Source organism: Balaenoptera physalus (genome assembly GCF_965194825.1).
Source record: "Balaenoptera physalus genome assembly, chromosome: 3".
NCBI lineage: Eukaryota > Metazoa > Chordata > Mammalia > Artiodactyla > Balaenopteridae > Balaenoptera > Balaenoptera physalus.
In genome coordinates, this window is record NC_138890.1 from 171240378 (window position 1) to 171256314 (window position 15937).

Consider the following 15937-nt stretch of genomic DNA (forward strand, 5'->3'; position numbering starts at 1 on the left):
GCTTTAGCAGGTGAGGCTCCCCCGACGCCCCAAGAAGGAACGACCCGGGTGTGCACCGAGGTGCCGGGGGGCGGGGGAGGGTCGGCCCCACCCCCGCCCCGCCCCGCAGTCCAGCCTAGCGTTGCGCCCCCTCGGTTTCCAGGCAACGGCCGAACGCGGGCGCCGGGCAGCCTGCGGCGGGCGGACTGGGACCGGGCCCCTCGGCGGGCGGGACCGAGCACGGCTGCCGGATGGAGGACGACGAGGAGGAGATCACCGCCGCCACGCTGCGGGGCAGGCCCCGGCCGCCGCCCATCTCGGCGCTATCCGCCTTCAGCTACGTCCCGCCGCGGCGCCAGGACCCCAAGGAGCACAGCTACTACTACCGCCAGGGCAGGGTGAGCGGCCCGGGGCGGGGCGGGCGGGGCGGGCTGGAGAGCAGGGACGGGGGCTGGGGGGGGAATTGAGGGGAGCGCTACACTGCGGGGGAGGGGCCGGGGAGGTGCTGGGGCGGGGCTGCAAGTCCGGGGAGGGGGTCGGGGGAGGAGGGGGGAATAGGGGCGGGGTCTCACTGCCCGGGAGGGTGCTGGGGGCGGGGTCACACTGCCCGGGAGGGGAGATGGGACGGGGCTGCCCTGCGGGGAGGGTGCTGGGGGCGGGGTTTCACTGCCGGGAAGGGGTCCTGGGGGCGCGGCCGCACTACCCCGGAGGGGCCTGGGGGAGGGAGAATGGGGCACCGCCGGGGAGGGCGTTAGAGGGGGAAGGAATGGGGCGGGGCTACACTGCCCGGGAGGATGCGGGGGCGGGGTCACACTGCCGGCGAGGGCTCCTGGGGGCGGGGCTGCAGGCCGGGGCCGCCCCGCGGAGTGTGGAGGGCCGGGCGGTGGGGCTGCAGATTCGGGTTAGGACTCTGGGGCGGGGCTGCACAGAAGAGCCGGGGCGGGCTTGAGCGGCACCGCCTGTGCGGGCTTCGGGGCGGGGCGCAGGGAGTCAGGGGGCGTCCGGGTCAAAGGGGGTGGGAGGGTGGGAGAGTGGCCTCCCTCTGGGGCTCCTAGACCCCAGAGTACCGCGACTACGACCACCGGCGTCAGGTGGACCCCCGCGCCCCCCACGAGGGCATGGGCAGGCGCGGAGCCGGGTGTGGGGATGGGGGAGGGGGAAAACGCTCACCTGGAAGGGGGCTGCGAGGCCGGGCGTGCGGGCTGGGCGGCCGGGATTGCTCAGCAGGTGTTCGGAGCCTTTTAGGGGTGGGTGAGGGCCGAGTTTTCCCCCGGGAAGTGAGGGAGAGCCCCTGGGCTTCTCCTCCTGCCGGGAGCAGCAAGGTGAGCCTGGTGCCCAGGATCTGGCGGAGGGTCGCAGGAGCGCGGGGCCACCTAGCCGGCAGGGGCACCGCTGCTTCTGGGGTCTGCCTGCCGCAGGCCTGGGCTGGCCCGAAAACAGCCACTACCGGGAGGCTTTCGCCGCAGTGACTGTGCCCGGACCGCCCAGGGCGCGGAAACCCTCCTAGAAGCCCGCCTGCGAACCAGGAAACCTCGAGGCAGGGCTGAACAGCCGCTGGCAGGGAGAGCGCGGCTGGGAGCGTCCCAGGATTGTGGCCGGGCCTCACCAGGCACACACGAGTCGTGGGGAAAGCCTGAGGGTCTGCGAAGGCCACCCTGCAGCCAAAGCAGGAAGAAAAGCGAAAGGAAAAGAAACATTAAGAATTTGCGGGGGTCGTTTATTCCTTTCTTCTCCATGTTTTTCCTAAAAGTCTCCATCCAGTGCCTTGTACTGTACGTTGCTGCAGCCTGTCTTGCAGCTGGGGAAGCAGGGGCATCATTATTAAAAGGCGCATTTTTGGAGATGCTCAGCCTGCAGGGATAAGGGGTGGCCTGAAGAGGGATCTATAGATTAACCAAGTGCCTGGGAGGAAGGAGGTCTTTCCCTCCTGATGTGAGAGGTGTTCCCACCAAACACATCCTTTGCTTCTCCCTACCCACAATCCACAGAGCCCAAGTGAATCCCCGTTTAGATCAGGTCAGCACATATTTGAGTACTTGCCACATGTGAAAGAATACCACGGATCTTAGCCGTGCAAACAGAAGCAGTAGTTTCTAGTTTCGACAACTGAAAGGGGTTGAACCGTGTCCCCCTAATATTCTTATGTTAGAGTCCTAATCCCCTGTACCTCAGAATGTGACTTTATTTGGTGACAGGGTCTTTACAGAGGTAATCAAAGTAAGGTCATTAGTGGGGGGCCCTGATCCAAAATGACTGCCGTCTAGGAAAAGAGGCAATTTGGGCACAGAGACAGACCTGCATAGAGGGGAAATGATGTGAATGGACAGGGAGAAGACAGCTGTCTGTAAGCCAAGGACAGAGGCTGGGAACATATCCTTCCCTCATGGCCCTCAGAAGGAACCAGCTCTGCTGACACCTTGATCTCCGACTTGGGCCACCAGAACTGTGAGAAAGTATATGTCTGTTGCTTAGCCCCTGGTTCTGGGTACTTCGTGTTTTGGCAGCCCCAGCAAACCAACACATAAACCGCAGCCAGGGGGATCTCTTGTATCTGTTAGCGCCTCTCTGCTTGGCTTTGACAATATGGAAGGACAGAAGGACATGAGGAAGAAAGGGGACGCCTGTAGCTCATCTGTCCTTACCTCCCTGTTTGCTGACTGGCCCGGGCTTGAATATCTCTGCTGACCGTTAAGACAGGAATGGGATTGAAAGCAGTGGTTCCCAACCTCACAGCCACCATGGACCTCATATCTTTTCCTCCCATGAGCAGTATATTTTGAAAGAACTTTTATCTATAAATAATTTTATTTATTAAATGAACTTTACAGCTTAGGTGTGCCAAACTTTTATCATTGCCAGTGAATTTATGAGTCACGCATAGCCTTAATGCGCAGCATGAGAGAACCAGCCAAAAATCAAGGAGTCTTGATGTTTTAGGTTGGTCCATGCTGTTTTATTGAAAGTATATAAATATTATCCGGCTTCTTGACAAAATGGAAAAATTCACAGTACACCATTTTATGTGTATCTTTGAGGGGTCTTATTGATTACCACTTTGAGGCTATAGGGAAATAAGATAAAGGATCAAGCAGGTGGGGGCCAAGATACATATTTGTCAGAGATAAAAGCCAGAGTACAGGATCCTGCTAAGGACTCTGGGCAAATGGGTTTGGGCTTGGGGAGACTGAAGCTCTGAATCAGATTTACCCATCCAGCCACCAGAGCTGTGGGCCCCGGAAGAAGCAGAGGAGACCCCTCTACCCCCTGCGGGCCAGGCACTGCCAAGGGAAAAGGGGCAGAGTTGAGTTTGGCAGACTCAGTTTACTCTTCCTAAATTCACCAATCTGACACATGGCTCCACCTTTCTGGGGCCAAATCAACCAAGGGGCAGAGAGACGCCCAAGGTATGAGGTGACCAGGGCTCCGTATTTGGAAGCAGATCAGAAGTGGGCAAGAAGTGTGCCCCTCTAGTGCAGGGGCCATGCACAGGAAGCCTCCTGGGCCAGATCTGCCCTGCCACCTGTATTAAGAAAGTTTTATTAAAGCACAGTCACATGCCCATGTGTGTAGTATTGTCAATGGCAACCACACAGAGCTGAATAGTTGCAACAGTGACCATGGCACCTGCAAAGCCTAAAACAGTGACTATCTGTCCCTTTACAGAAAACGCTTGCCAACATCTGCTCTTGATGTCTTACTGCCAATGGAGGGATGGGCCTTAGACAAATTAATGCAAAGGAGATTTTAAGAAAAAAAATTTCAGTACTGTTGATAGCTGGGGTCACAGGCAAATTCAAGTCCTGAGGCCTTTAGCGTCACAGGGGAAAAAATGATGCAGGAGAAAAATTAACACCTAAATAAAAAAGCCTTCAAAGCAGCAAGAACAGCAAAAGACATTTCAAAGTCCATTTGCAAGCCAGCTACCAGTGGCAATAATGACCTTGTATGTGCTGGTATTCAATCAGCTACAGGATTCCAGAAGCTGATTCTCTGACCCTGAGATCATATGGACTAAAAAGGATGAACTCTGTGTCACAGGTTTGCTGGGGTCTCAGCTGCCCCTAAATTCTTTGTAAATAATTCCAGGTCCCACTCAAAGCTGGGAAGAAACATTGCAAAAGTAGCTCTTAAGTCAGTTGCTGTGTGTCACACTCACCGGTTAGTTCATTAGTAGTACAGGCCCAGGAATCCTGCATTATTAGTCCTCTGTGTTATTAGTTCAAGTCACAGACCAAACACTCCGTCTCACCTTGCCCGTCTCGGGATCAGGGATCGAACAGCACCAAATGCATGGAGCTCTTATGAGAATTAATTTAATTAATGGGTGGAAAGTGGCACATAGTAAGCCCGACGTAAGGAGAGCTCTTCTTCTTATTATTTGTTCTTCTTAGTGATGATTAGAGTTTCCTTTCATTGAGGGTTCGGTCCTGGGGCCTTTTATCCTCCATCTTGTTCACTGTTGGAAATGAACACAGGTGAGGCAGGTAGTCTGCCTGTCAATCTGGTGGTTCCTTATGTTCTATAATGCATCTCCCCCGCAGGAGCCCAAAGTCAAAGCTCTTGCAGCAACACACTTATTTAAAGCCCCAGTAATACTCTGGATCTTAAGACAAATTTGTCCTCTAAAGCTGCCAGCGAAAATGCTATCAACTCCTGTCCTGCTCCCTAGGGGGCCTCTAGCAGTGTGGGCTTTTTCTGCAAAATAGTGTTCCATAGATTGAGTTCAATGGTGTTTTTAAATTACTTTTTTCCTCTTCTGCTTTGTGCAACATTTCTGCTACTGAAATGGAAAGGCTAAGTCAAAGGAGAATGCCCTTTTATGACAGTTTTGATTAAATTTCTCAAAGTCTAAAAGCTACATTAAAAAAAAAATCTTAGGCAGTTTTAGAATATGCTTTCCCTCATGCTAATGTGAATTGTGGATAGCTGGGTCTTGAGTGAAGCTTTGCTCAGAAAATCCAACCTTAGTTTTGGTGGGATTAGCCGACTTTCCGTGACGGTGTGTGGTGGAGAGAAAGAGGCAAGGGGCTGACTGTTTCTTTACCCTCCTGATACTGAATTTCCTTTTGTCTCGTGCAGCCAAGCGCTTGGTAAACATAATGATGGGTGTTAACTGCACAGAGGTGCAAAGGGGCATCCCTGAAGGGCCTATGCCCGCATCCAGGATACAGGAAGTGTTCAATACCAGCTCCCCGAGCCCTTCCTGGACCCTCTTCACCTTTAGGCATCAAGTACGTCTGCCATACAGGCTTGGCCACTCCTAGGGGCTGTGGAGGACACGTGAGCTCCGGTTCTGTTGCTGGGCCACCTGTGAAAATCTAGGCAAGTTTCTCTCTCTTTATCCATCGTGTACCCGCATGTCCTCCAGTCCCAATGTGTACTGGCCGAATGCAAGTGTGCCCGCCCCGCCCCCTGCCCTCCAAGACACACTCCGCATCTTGCCTGATCTTCTCCTTTGCATGTATTAGTATCTAACCTACTAAATATTTTACTTGGTTATCTTGTTGGTTTTTTCTCTCCTATTAAAATATGAGCTCCATGAGGGCAGGGATTTATTTGTGTGACTCCTCTATCCTCAGCAATTGAAAGGGTGCCCACGGTCTCATAGTTGGTGCGTCATAAATAGCTGCTGATGAACCAGTGAGGATGAATAAACGGATGCGGATTTTTTAAACAAAGAGACGAGTCACCGATTGATGAGCTTAGCTTCTTAGACTAAACAGAGGTCTCCTTTTGGATTATCTGCTGTTTGGGTTATCCTTGACCTTGCTCTTCTCCTCGGGGGACCAAAATTGGGAATGGACTCTGGTTGCCTCTCTCTGTCTGGGCTGGCTGCACTTGTACTGTTCAGTGACCCTCCCCTGGGAACTTAAGGCCTGGAGGGTGGGGCTGAGGGTCTTCCTCCAGGGCAGCTGGAAGGGGGGCAGGTCACCCAGGAGGGAGGAAGGAGTGAGAGGAAGTGATTCCTTTGGAAGGAAACACCAGGAATAGGGAATTTCCTACCAGTTGGTTCCCACCAGTCATGACCACCCATGTGAGCCCACATGGTGCACACGGTACATGCCTTTCCACGTGCGTTTATGAACGCAGTCATGTGTGTCAAATTTTTAAATATAAGAACATGTTCATACACGATCACGCATCTACGTGTATATATTTGCAGCATGCTCTTTTCATTTAACAGTGTATCTCAGACTTTTTTTCAAAATCATCCCCTTTTAAGAAGTACAACAAGCAAATGATACATGAAAACAAACAGCATTTTCCCCAAAATATTTGACCAACTGACAACATGTAAGACTAGATTCAGGTTTCAGCCCCAGTGGATGGCCCTTTCTTCCTTGATGTGAATTGCTGGGTGGCAGGGGGCGGAAGAGGGGGCGAATGGGGAGCTGGTATCAATGGAAGAGAGAAGGCAACTGGCTTCATTCTTATTAAATTGATAAACTATTCAGATTATTTGGAAAGTTATGAAAATTTCCCAAACTTGTGATCTTAACACACCAGAGAGGAAACACAATCTTTGCCACAAACCGAAGAGAATAGTTGAGTATTGTCCTTTTAAAAAGATTATCATTATGTCCTTGACAAGCTACCTTTCTTCTGAGAGACAGAATTTTGAACAATATTAAAATTAATGAAAACATTCTCCTTAAGCTTCATACACTGCTTGACTCCCAAGGAGAAGCACTGAATTTATCAGAAGTAAAATGAGGCCCTTATGAATCAAAGAAAACCATTTTCAGTCACCTTGGGAATTTTCAGTTTTAACAGTAGGTCACAAAGCTCTGGGTAGGCAAACAGTACCTGAAAGGTGAGAGGTAGCAGTACTATGGCCCCTGAGGAGAGGAGATGAGAATAGCTCGGTCATAACCTTATTAATGAAGGTGGGCTAGGATGTGCTCTGCAAACAAATGGACCCCAAACCCTGAGAGTCTTAACTAGTGGTGTGTCAGAGTCTGATCATACTGACACAGAGGGGATTTTTAGCATATCTTCTGAACTCTGCATTCAATTGGAAGCCTGAAATTGGCCATGATGGGAGTATTTACACCACAGAAATTAGCAAACAAACACTACAAATCAGGTCTTTTTTCTCCAGAGAGCAGGTTGTTAACATAAGTGTGCCAGTGGCCTTAAGCATATAAACATAACGTAATGAAATAGAGCCCAACATGTATGTTTCTCCTGGGCGGGTCTTCTTAATGCAGTTACTTGGGAAACTGAGCTTCTCTGTTTTAGTGACTCCATTATTGCCAGGGCCTGGAAATCTTTGGGACTTCGGGTCTTTCCCTGGATCCTTTAAATTGCTGGTCAGTGAGCAAGGAGAGAGAGTGTGGAGGCCTGCTGAGAGTTTCTTAGGGACCAGGCCTAGAAGATGACGTCCACTGGTTTCACCCACATTCCCTGGCCAAAGCTGGTCACGTGGCCCTGGCCTAATTGTGATGGAAACTTACAATGAAGAGTGCATTTATATTCAAAATGGTCTGAAAGGGAGGAGAAAATAAAGGACTTGAATCTCAGTTTGCTCAAAATCTTCCCCCAACTTTTTTTTTTTTAATGCAACATAGAATCATTTTACAATTTTTTTAAATTTTTTTATACTTTTAAATTTTTTGGCTGTGTTGGGCCTTCGTTTCTGTGCGAGGGCTTTCTCTAGTTGCGGCAAGCAGGGGCCACTCTTCATCGTGGTGTGCGGGTCTCTCACTATGGCGGCCTCTCTTGTTGCGGAGCACAGGCTCCAGACGCGCAGGCTCAGTAGTTGTGGCTTACGGGCCTAGTTGCTCCGCGGCATGTGGGATCTTCCCAGACCAGGGCTCGAACCCGTGTCCACTGCATTGGCAGGCAGATTCTCAACCACTGCGCCACCAGGGAAGCCCTCCCCCAACTATTTGTGTGAGAGTTGTGTAACTTCTGGGAGGAAGAGAACTTCCAAGTTTGGGAGGAGGCACTGGGTATAATAAAGCCCACAACCCCAGAAGAGACAGCCCCCAGGCCCCCTGTGGGCTGGAGGTGGCAGGCCAGGGCTTCTTCCTTGTTTATGAACTTGCATTAGTCATGATAAGCTAGGTTATGCTGCAGTAACGAACAACCGCCAAAGTCTCAGTGGCCTGAAACAAAGCTTATTTCTCATGCTAAGAGTCCAACAGGGATCAGAAGGGTGAGTCTGCCCAGTACCGTCCCTCAGTGGCCACCGTGGAAGCTGCTAACACCTCATTCTGAAGCGTCAGGAGTCCCTGGCACCGGCTCTTAAATACTTCCGATCGAAGAGTCACATGTCACCTCTACGCACCATTCATTGGTTAGCACTGGGCTCATGGCTTCACTAACCTAAAGGAGAGGGAAGATTAATGCTCTGTGTAGTCAGTAGAGGAGCACTGAACATTGGTGATGTCTACCAAGCCAGTAGGTCTACCGATTCAGTTTACCGGAGTGGAGTGTTCCGTGGTTGAGTCTCTGGTTCCACTGCAATAACCTTTGTACTATCTCTATCCTTACTTTCCATCATTCAAAAGATACTACTTCTCCTTATCATGTATGTTGTTAGAGCTGCTGTAACAAAGTACCACAGACCTGGCTGCTTAAACAACACAAGTTTATTGTCTCACAGTTTCTGGAGGCTAGACATCTGAAATCAAGGTGCTGGCAGAGTTGGTTCCTTCTAAGGCTGTGAGGGAGAAGCTGTCCCCCGCCTCTCTCCTTAGCTCAGCTGTCTTCTCCCTGTGTCTCTTCATATCATCTTTACTTTCTGCCTATTTGTGTCTGTGTGCAAATTCTTTTAATAAGGGCACCAGTCTTATTGGATTAGGGACCCACCCTATCCCAGTCTGACCTCAACTAATTACGCCTTCAGTAATCTTATTTCCAAATAAGGTCATGTTCTGAGGTACTAGGGGTTAGGACTTCAACATGTGAATTTTTGGTGGAAGGAATTCAACCCTTAACACACGGGGAGCTTACTCCCCAGTGGCCCTGGCTACAGTGGTGTGGTCCCTCCTGTCAACTTCATTTGCATCCACTTGTTACCCCCAGGCTAGACAAAAGCTGATCCTTCCTTCTTTGGTGCTACTGCACTTTGTACATACCTCTCTTCCTCCCTGTGTGTTATGTTGAGATATTTTAATTAGTGGGTTTATTTCCATTCTCAGCCTTTAGGTGGTCTCCTTTAAAGTAGGGTCTCCCTATTTCTGTTCCAGAGTCTAGGAGAGTGCCTGGCACAAAGTAGACCCAACGTGCTTTGGAAGCTGAAAACTGAAGGCCCCCACTTGTCTTATGGTGTCAGCCCAGGGCTACAGACTGGGGTGATTTTTCAGTGTTAGGAGTAGGGGTCACCATAGGGAAACTGATGGTGGGTGATCAGATACCACGACCAGAATAAGACCAGAATACATTATAACAGTACTCAAAACACAAAGGAGCTGAGGAAATCATGAGAGAAAAGTAAAGGGGCTCTGCTTTGCCTTTTTTTTTTTAAAAAAAAAAGTCATCTGTGAAACAGAGGAAATCCCTTGAGAGATTTTAATAGCAAAATATCAGGAACCCAGCAGCTCTGTTTTGTGGTAGCATCTAAATCCAGTTTGGCTTTTATTAATATCATTTTGCTTCAAATCATAAAGGAATAAAAAAGCCCGAAAGAAGAAAGATTAATCATTAAAATCCAGGAAAACCCAGATTTTTGGTTTGATTAGGTATTGGAAATGGACAATCACATTACTAAGTAAGGCTGCCTGCCTGGTGATGGATTAATTTTTTCTTATTTTTCAATGATAGAAAAAAACTCGTTTTTACTCTGGGAAGTCCTGAGCAGGCAAAATCCCCACACAGAAGACTTAAAGATTCTGATCACATCCATCAGCAGTGAGATTTCTAATAAAGACTCTTCTAAGATATAGTAGGCTGTTGGTACCTAATCCTGGGGACGGGAGTCCGGCATTGCTGCTCATAGATCTTACTTTTATAGAGTATTTTAGGAGACCCAATTAGAATGAGAAGAAATAGGCATTAATTATTCTGTAAAGCTGCATATTGCAGTGAGTTTCTCCATCATAGGGGACAGAATGAAGCAAGACTTCCTTCTTCGTTCAGGTAACAGCGATGGCATTCTCATTCTGTTCTTGAGTTCGTTCCTCCCTCTTTAGTCTTTCTCCCAGGACAAGTCCGAGGACCCCAGGCGCTTACTCAGTTCAGGAGGGGCAGGTGCGAATGGGCCACCTGCACGGGAAGCCAGCACGGGGAGGATCCCTGTTTCCCCTGCTGTCAGGGCTGCCCCCTTGTGGTGGAGCTGAGCCGCACACCCTGGGGCAGCTAGTCCCCGCAGGGAGCATTGCAGGGAACAGAGACTGGCCGCTGGTCTCCTCCTCTCTGGCCCAAGGTTCTCAGGGTGCAGAAGGGGGCACCTCTGGCCGCAGGTGCAGCTCCCACTCAGGTGCTCGGTCCTAGGAAACCAGGTCATTCTGTTGCCCACGGCAGCTCTTTCCCAAAAACGCACCCATTTCACAGGTCAGTCGGGCCAGGAGGGATTCCAGTGACAATGGAACATCTACATTATGACCCAGAGCCCAGCCTAGATTACCGCGTAAATGCGGGCGATGTAGGGGTGATGGCGTTTCAAGTTACTGTTCGTGTCTGCCTCTGCCGGGCCTGGCCAGTAGCTCTGAACCCCAAAGGGAAGGGTCTGCATTGCAATACCCCCTTTGCAGAAGGCGAGCATGCTCCCTTGGAGAATTTGTGTCCCACCATCCCAGCAGATGGGTGGCATCCTTGAGCTTCTGCTGTGTCTCTGCAGGACCCGCTGGCCCGGTAGCTTACCCAAAAAAAGGTTTGCTGTGAGGTTTGCTTAATGTCTCTAGGCTAGAAGTGAGCACCCAGCCAGCCCCACCAGCTTCTGCTTCTGTGGGCATCCTACACGCTGACGTTAAAGACACGAGATTTCGTCTTCATTTCCTAAAGGTGTTTTAGGTTTGAATTTTATTTGATAAGCAAATGTCTGATTTTTACATGGTCAAAGTGATGGATATTTTCTTTGTGATATTTCCCCATTGCTTTCTTGCCTAGGAGGTCCCTTGTGGGTTTTCCTTTCAGTTATTTTTCTAATCCATCCAGAGTTTACTTTTGTCCAGAGTGTGATGTGAAGACACAGGTTTCTTTTTCTTTTTTTTCCCCCAAACAGCTAGCCAATGTTCACAGTACCGAAAGCTGAATAATGTATCACCTCTCTACTGATTTGGGTCTTTTGCTTTTTAATCCCATGAGTACAAGGTTACCTTCAGGAGGTTGTAGGGTGTCGGTGGCCTTCAGGAGGCGTGACAGTCAGGGCCGGCCAAACCAATGCATGCACAGACCCAGCAGCTGAGTGCGAGAGGGAAGACAAACCCAAGAAGAAGCTTCTGCGAGGTGACCTCATTAAATGACCATCAGGGCACGGATCCAGAAGCCATGGCTCCTGTTCTAGCCACTTGGAGTGACTCGGAACGTAGGCAAACCAGGATTCCAGCGTCACTGAATAAGTGCCTTGAAAATGGTGCCACTGAAATTCTGAAGAACTTGAAAATAATGTTTCTAAAAGATGGCGTTGTTTTCCTGACTAGATGGTTAATGGCACCAGGACAGCAGCGATGTGTGAGTTATCTTCAAACCTTCCCGAGCGGGAGTGGCACGTCTTGCACAGGATAGATGAAGGTGAAGGAGTTTTCACGGCTGGGCTGAAGCTACATCACACTCCAGCCGTATCCGCTGTTGTCAGCAGCTCTTGAGTTTCCACACTGAGAACGGGCGGGATGTGTTTTCCAACAGGCTATGCACTCAGCGTGCGTCCTTTTCACCGTTACCTTCTACCTCTGTGTCCTTCAGCTGGAGGGGGCTATTCTAGCGTTACTATTCAGGATGAAAACAAACAAGCAAGCAGAGGTTAGAGGCCCCGTGATCCCACATCCCAGCGAGATGGCACATCTGCCTTTGCTGCTGGAGGATTCAAGGCAGGTGGCACTTGGCTGGGGGAACATAAATGACAGGCCTGACTTACAAGGCGAGGATTGAAGATCCGCTAACACGTGGATTTCTTTTCCTTTTACTAGATTCCAAATGAGGCAGTTTTATTTTTGTAGTAAGAAAAATTGGGGATAAAAAGATGGAGATGTTACAGATGGCTGCTCTGTTAATGGGATCATTTTCTAACACATTAGAGCTGTGTGTGTGAGTATTTTATACGTATGTTTGCTATATATGTGTATATTATACATATGTATATATATACATATATAACATATACCAAATATATATGTTCATATATATATGAATTACAGTTTTTATAGCTGCCACATATGATTAAAGAAAATATTGCTCTCTAGAGAGGGAGAACTTCTATTTGGGTATATTGTCCTAGTATTCAGATATTGTTAGTTTTTCAAAGCAGTACAAGCCTATTTTAGAAAATTTGAGAAATTCAAGAAAAGTAGGAATGAAGGAGAGGGACTTCCCTGGCGGTCCAGTGGTTAAGACTCCATGCTTCCACTGCAGGGGGCGCGGGTTCGATCCCTGGTCAGGGAGCTAAGACCCCATGTGCCACGCGTCACGGCCAAAAAAAAAACCAGAAAAACAAAAAATGGAGGAGAAAACACATATATTGAGTGGATTATCATTATTTTAAGATTTGAGCCCTAAGGTGGAGTCAGGGAGAGCGGGGAGCCTCCTCTGGGAAGGAGGGGTCTGTAACAGTCTAGGAAAAGTGTCCCTGGAAACATCTCCACCCCGTCGGGCCTCTCAGGAACTTGGGGCCTGGCGTCCCTGCTCTGGTCACTGCCTGAGGGGTGGTGACCTTCCCTATACACGTTCGGTGCAGTCGGGAATCTCTATACATCTCCACTCTTCATCAGGGAGAGTTTGGGCTCTCAAGCTGCACGAAGCTTCCATGGCTCAGCCCTTGAATAAACCATGGCTTTCTTTCTCTTTCTATTCCCAGACCGAAATCAGTTCCCTCTATGACTGTGTTTTTAAGAGGAACCCAGGATATAATCAGAAATTGCACCGAGACGACAGAGAACATGCAAAAAGCCTGGGACTGCACGTTAACGAGGAGGTAATAGTAAGGCAGGGCATCGCTGGGTGTGCACAGATTCCCTGTGTGTGCGTTTATTTAGCACCGTGTGCAGTTGGCTGCACGTAACTCTCCTTTGTGAGGCTCTCCTCTGTCTCACTGTGCCGGGAAGTGAAGGCTAAGCTACTGTCACAGCTCACTCCATTCTGCCATGTTAAACTGTGTGTTAAGTTTTGTGACTGTTGTTTAGTCCTCTAGAATGTAACAGTTCCATGACAGCAAAACTCAGGCATTCTTTTCAATAGATAAATAGGTCTTTGCTTAACCTCCCAGGCCTGGCTATCATAGTTCTAAGAACACTGGCCTTCCAGGGATGAAACCACACATGCAAGAAAGAGTATTTCTCCCAAGTTACCAGGGCACTGTATGTACCACATACGGCTCAGTTCTTCTTTTATCTCTGCAAGGTTTTCTGAGGGGAAGGGCTTTGCTTCTCGTCAGCTACACAGGTTGGGTGGTGACCAACAGAGGGAACCAAACTCACAGGGTGAGAAGGTCAGGCTCACAGCAGGTACAGGGGGTTGGGTGGGGGGTTGGAGGTGTGGGCGTAGAGAGAGGGGGGTTGATAGGGATGGGGTGGGGGAAGGAGGTTGTGCATCCCCTTGGCATGGTCGAGCCCACCTGCTGCTGGGTTAGACCCTCTTCCGCACTAGGACATTGTCTCTGTGAATCTGATCCGAGGACAGTATGTTTATTAAAATCTGGATTCTGTATTCATATCATAATCTTTATACAATACACAGAAATCTGGATGAAAAAGCTTCTGGTGGGATTTCTTTTTGGATCAGAGGATTTTTGCCTGTGGCAGTTAATGTTTAAGAATGCCACCGTGTCACTTTCAAAGAAACTTTTAACTGCTGTGAAATTAAGTGATGGAGGTACTATGAAGTATCACCACTTAAGTCACGGACATTAACTTTTTTTTTCTGTTGTTTTGGTTTCTGTTAATTCGTTCCAAGTTGGTAGTGAAGTTAGTGCTTTTCTCTCATAAGCACACGCCTGGCATGACTTAGATCCAGTCAGAGTTTTTGAGCACCTCCCATGTGCCACTGAGTGTAAAGGGAATAAAACAGAAGTGTCTGTCCTCCTAGAGCTGACATTCCCATGAGGAAAGAGAAAAATAAAAGCCAAATAAATAATGACCTGGATGCCAGGTAGTGATAAGTGGTATGCAGAGAAATACAGCCTTTTAAGGGGATGGAGAAAATGAAAGGGATGAGGGAGGCTGGGGACATGATGGGGGGCCTGGGGAGATATGAGGGTGTCTGGGGGATGGAGCATGGGGAGATGGGGGATAGGGGAGATGGGGGATAGGGGAGATAAGAAGTCTGGGGAGATGGGAGATCTGGGGAGATGAGAGGTCTGGGGAGATGAGAGGTCTGGGGAGATGGGAGGTCTTGGGAGATGGGAGGTCTGGGGAGATGTGTATCTGGGAGAAGGAAGAAGGTGGACAGAAGACAGGTAGGAGGAGTTCGGGGAGAAGGGAGGAGAGGGGGAGGAACAGGACCCTGAAGTCAGTGGGTACCTGTTGCCCCGTGCGAGATCTTGGTCTTTCCTCTGAAAGACTTAAGGACAGCGGCAGGCCCGGAGCAGAGAGGACAAGGTGTGAATTGGTTAAAGAGGTCCCCCCCGGCGTCAGCGTGGAGGGGTCCTAAGAAGCCAGGTGGAGGTGGGGCGCAGGTGCGCGGCACGCGGGCTGGACAGGTAAGAGCGCTCCGCTCCCCGACCCTCACCCCCAACAGGAGCGCGAGAGGCCAGTGTGGGTGCTGACGTCTTCCGTCTACGGGCGGCGCATCCACCAGCCTGTGGAGCCCGTGAACCGGGATCACAGCCGCGCCGGCCACGTGAAGGCTGACTTCTACCGGAAGAACGACATCCCCAGCATCAAGGCGCCCGGCTTCGGGCACATTTCTCCGGCCTGACGCCCTCGCATGGCCCGAAGGGCGCGGGCGAGAGGGATGGCACTGGGGGGGAGTTGGGGGGGGGACGCGGTGTGGCGCCGGCCTCAGGGCCCCTGTGTGGACCTCCCAGGCGAGCGGGCGCCCCTGATGTGCCCCCGATGCGCTGGGGCCGCGGGAAGGACCGCGTAGGGCTGCTTCCCGCACGTTTCCTTGGCGACCAGCCTGGCCAAAGGCCTGCGACTCTGAGGATGGACACCTACCTAGTATGACGGTTTTCACGAGAACCGATTTCAGATGAAATGATGCTGGGGACGGATCCATTATGAGCATCTGAATAAAATGAAAACCTTGCTCCCCTTTGACAGCGGCTGGGCTGACCTTTGTTCGCTGCTCTCCACGTCTGCGAGTCTTCCTGGCGGAGGCGCTCGTGACAATGGTGCGCAGGTGCTTTTCTTACCAGTTATGGAAACCGCTACCGTCTCACAGCACAAACAATACTTAACGGGGATGTAGTGAAATTGCCTTTCGGCACAGCTGAACTCTAGCGTCTACAACATTCCTCCCCCCACCCCGCCACAGGCCTGAGCCACAAATAACAGAATTTTGGACAACCGAGGACAAAAGCCCCTAGTAGGATGGGTGGCCTCGGAGGCCAGCGCTGCTGCCGTCACCCCTCGGTGGACAAGCAGCCAGAGGTCACAGGAAGAGATCGGGCTTTGGCACCCGACAGACTTGGGTAACACTGTGGCTCCTGCATCTTCTAGCTGCGTGGGGCAGGGCAAATTGACTCAGCTACTTGAGCCCACATTTCCTCAGCTTTAAAGTGGGAGTTCTAAACCTTGAGGAGTTTGTGTGGGAATCCATAAGCCACTGGGGTGTGGTCTTAACCTGCACGATAGGGGCTGAGACTGTCACTTTGAACAGTTTCCTTTTAGGAAGCAGCTGCTGCCTTTAACCAAAGTTA

General features: G+C 50.3%; 1 protein-coding gene across 1 annotated transcript; it reads left to right on the forward strand.

Annotated features, from left to right (window-relative positions):
- The first annotated feature begins 150 nt into the window (after positions 1-150).
- On the forward strand, positions 151-15335 carry CFAP90 (cilia and flagella associated protein 90). The gene is made up of 3 exons (XM_082454402.1): positions 151-377; positions 12938-13054; positions 14815-15335. Exons 1-3 carry the CDS (start codon positions 231-233, stop codon positions 14992-14994), a joined length of 444 nt encoding a protein of 147 aa, XP_082310528.1. The 5' UTR covers positions 151-230; the 3' UTR covers positions 14995-15335.
- The last annotated feature ends 602 nt before the right edge of the window (positions 15336-15937 follow it).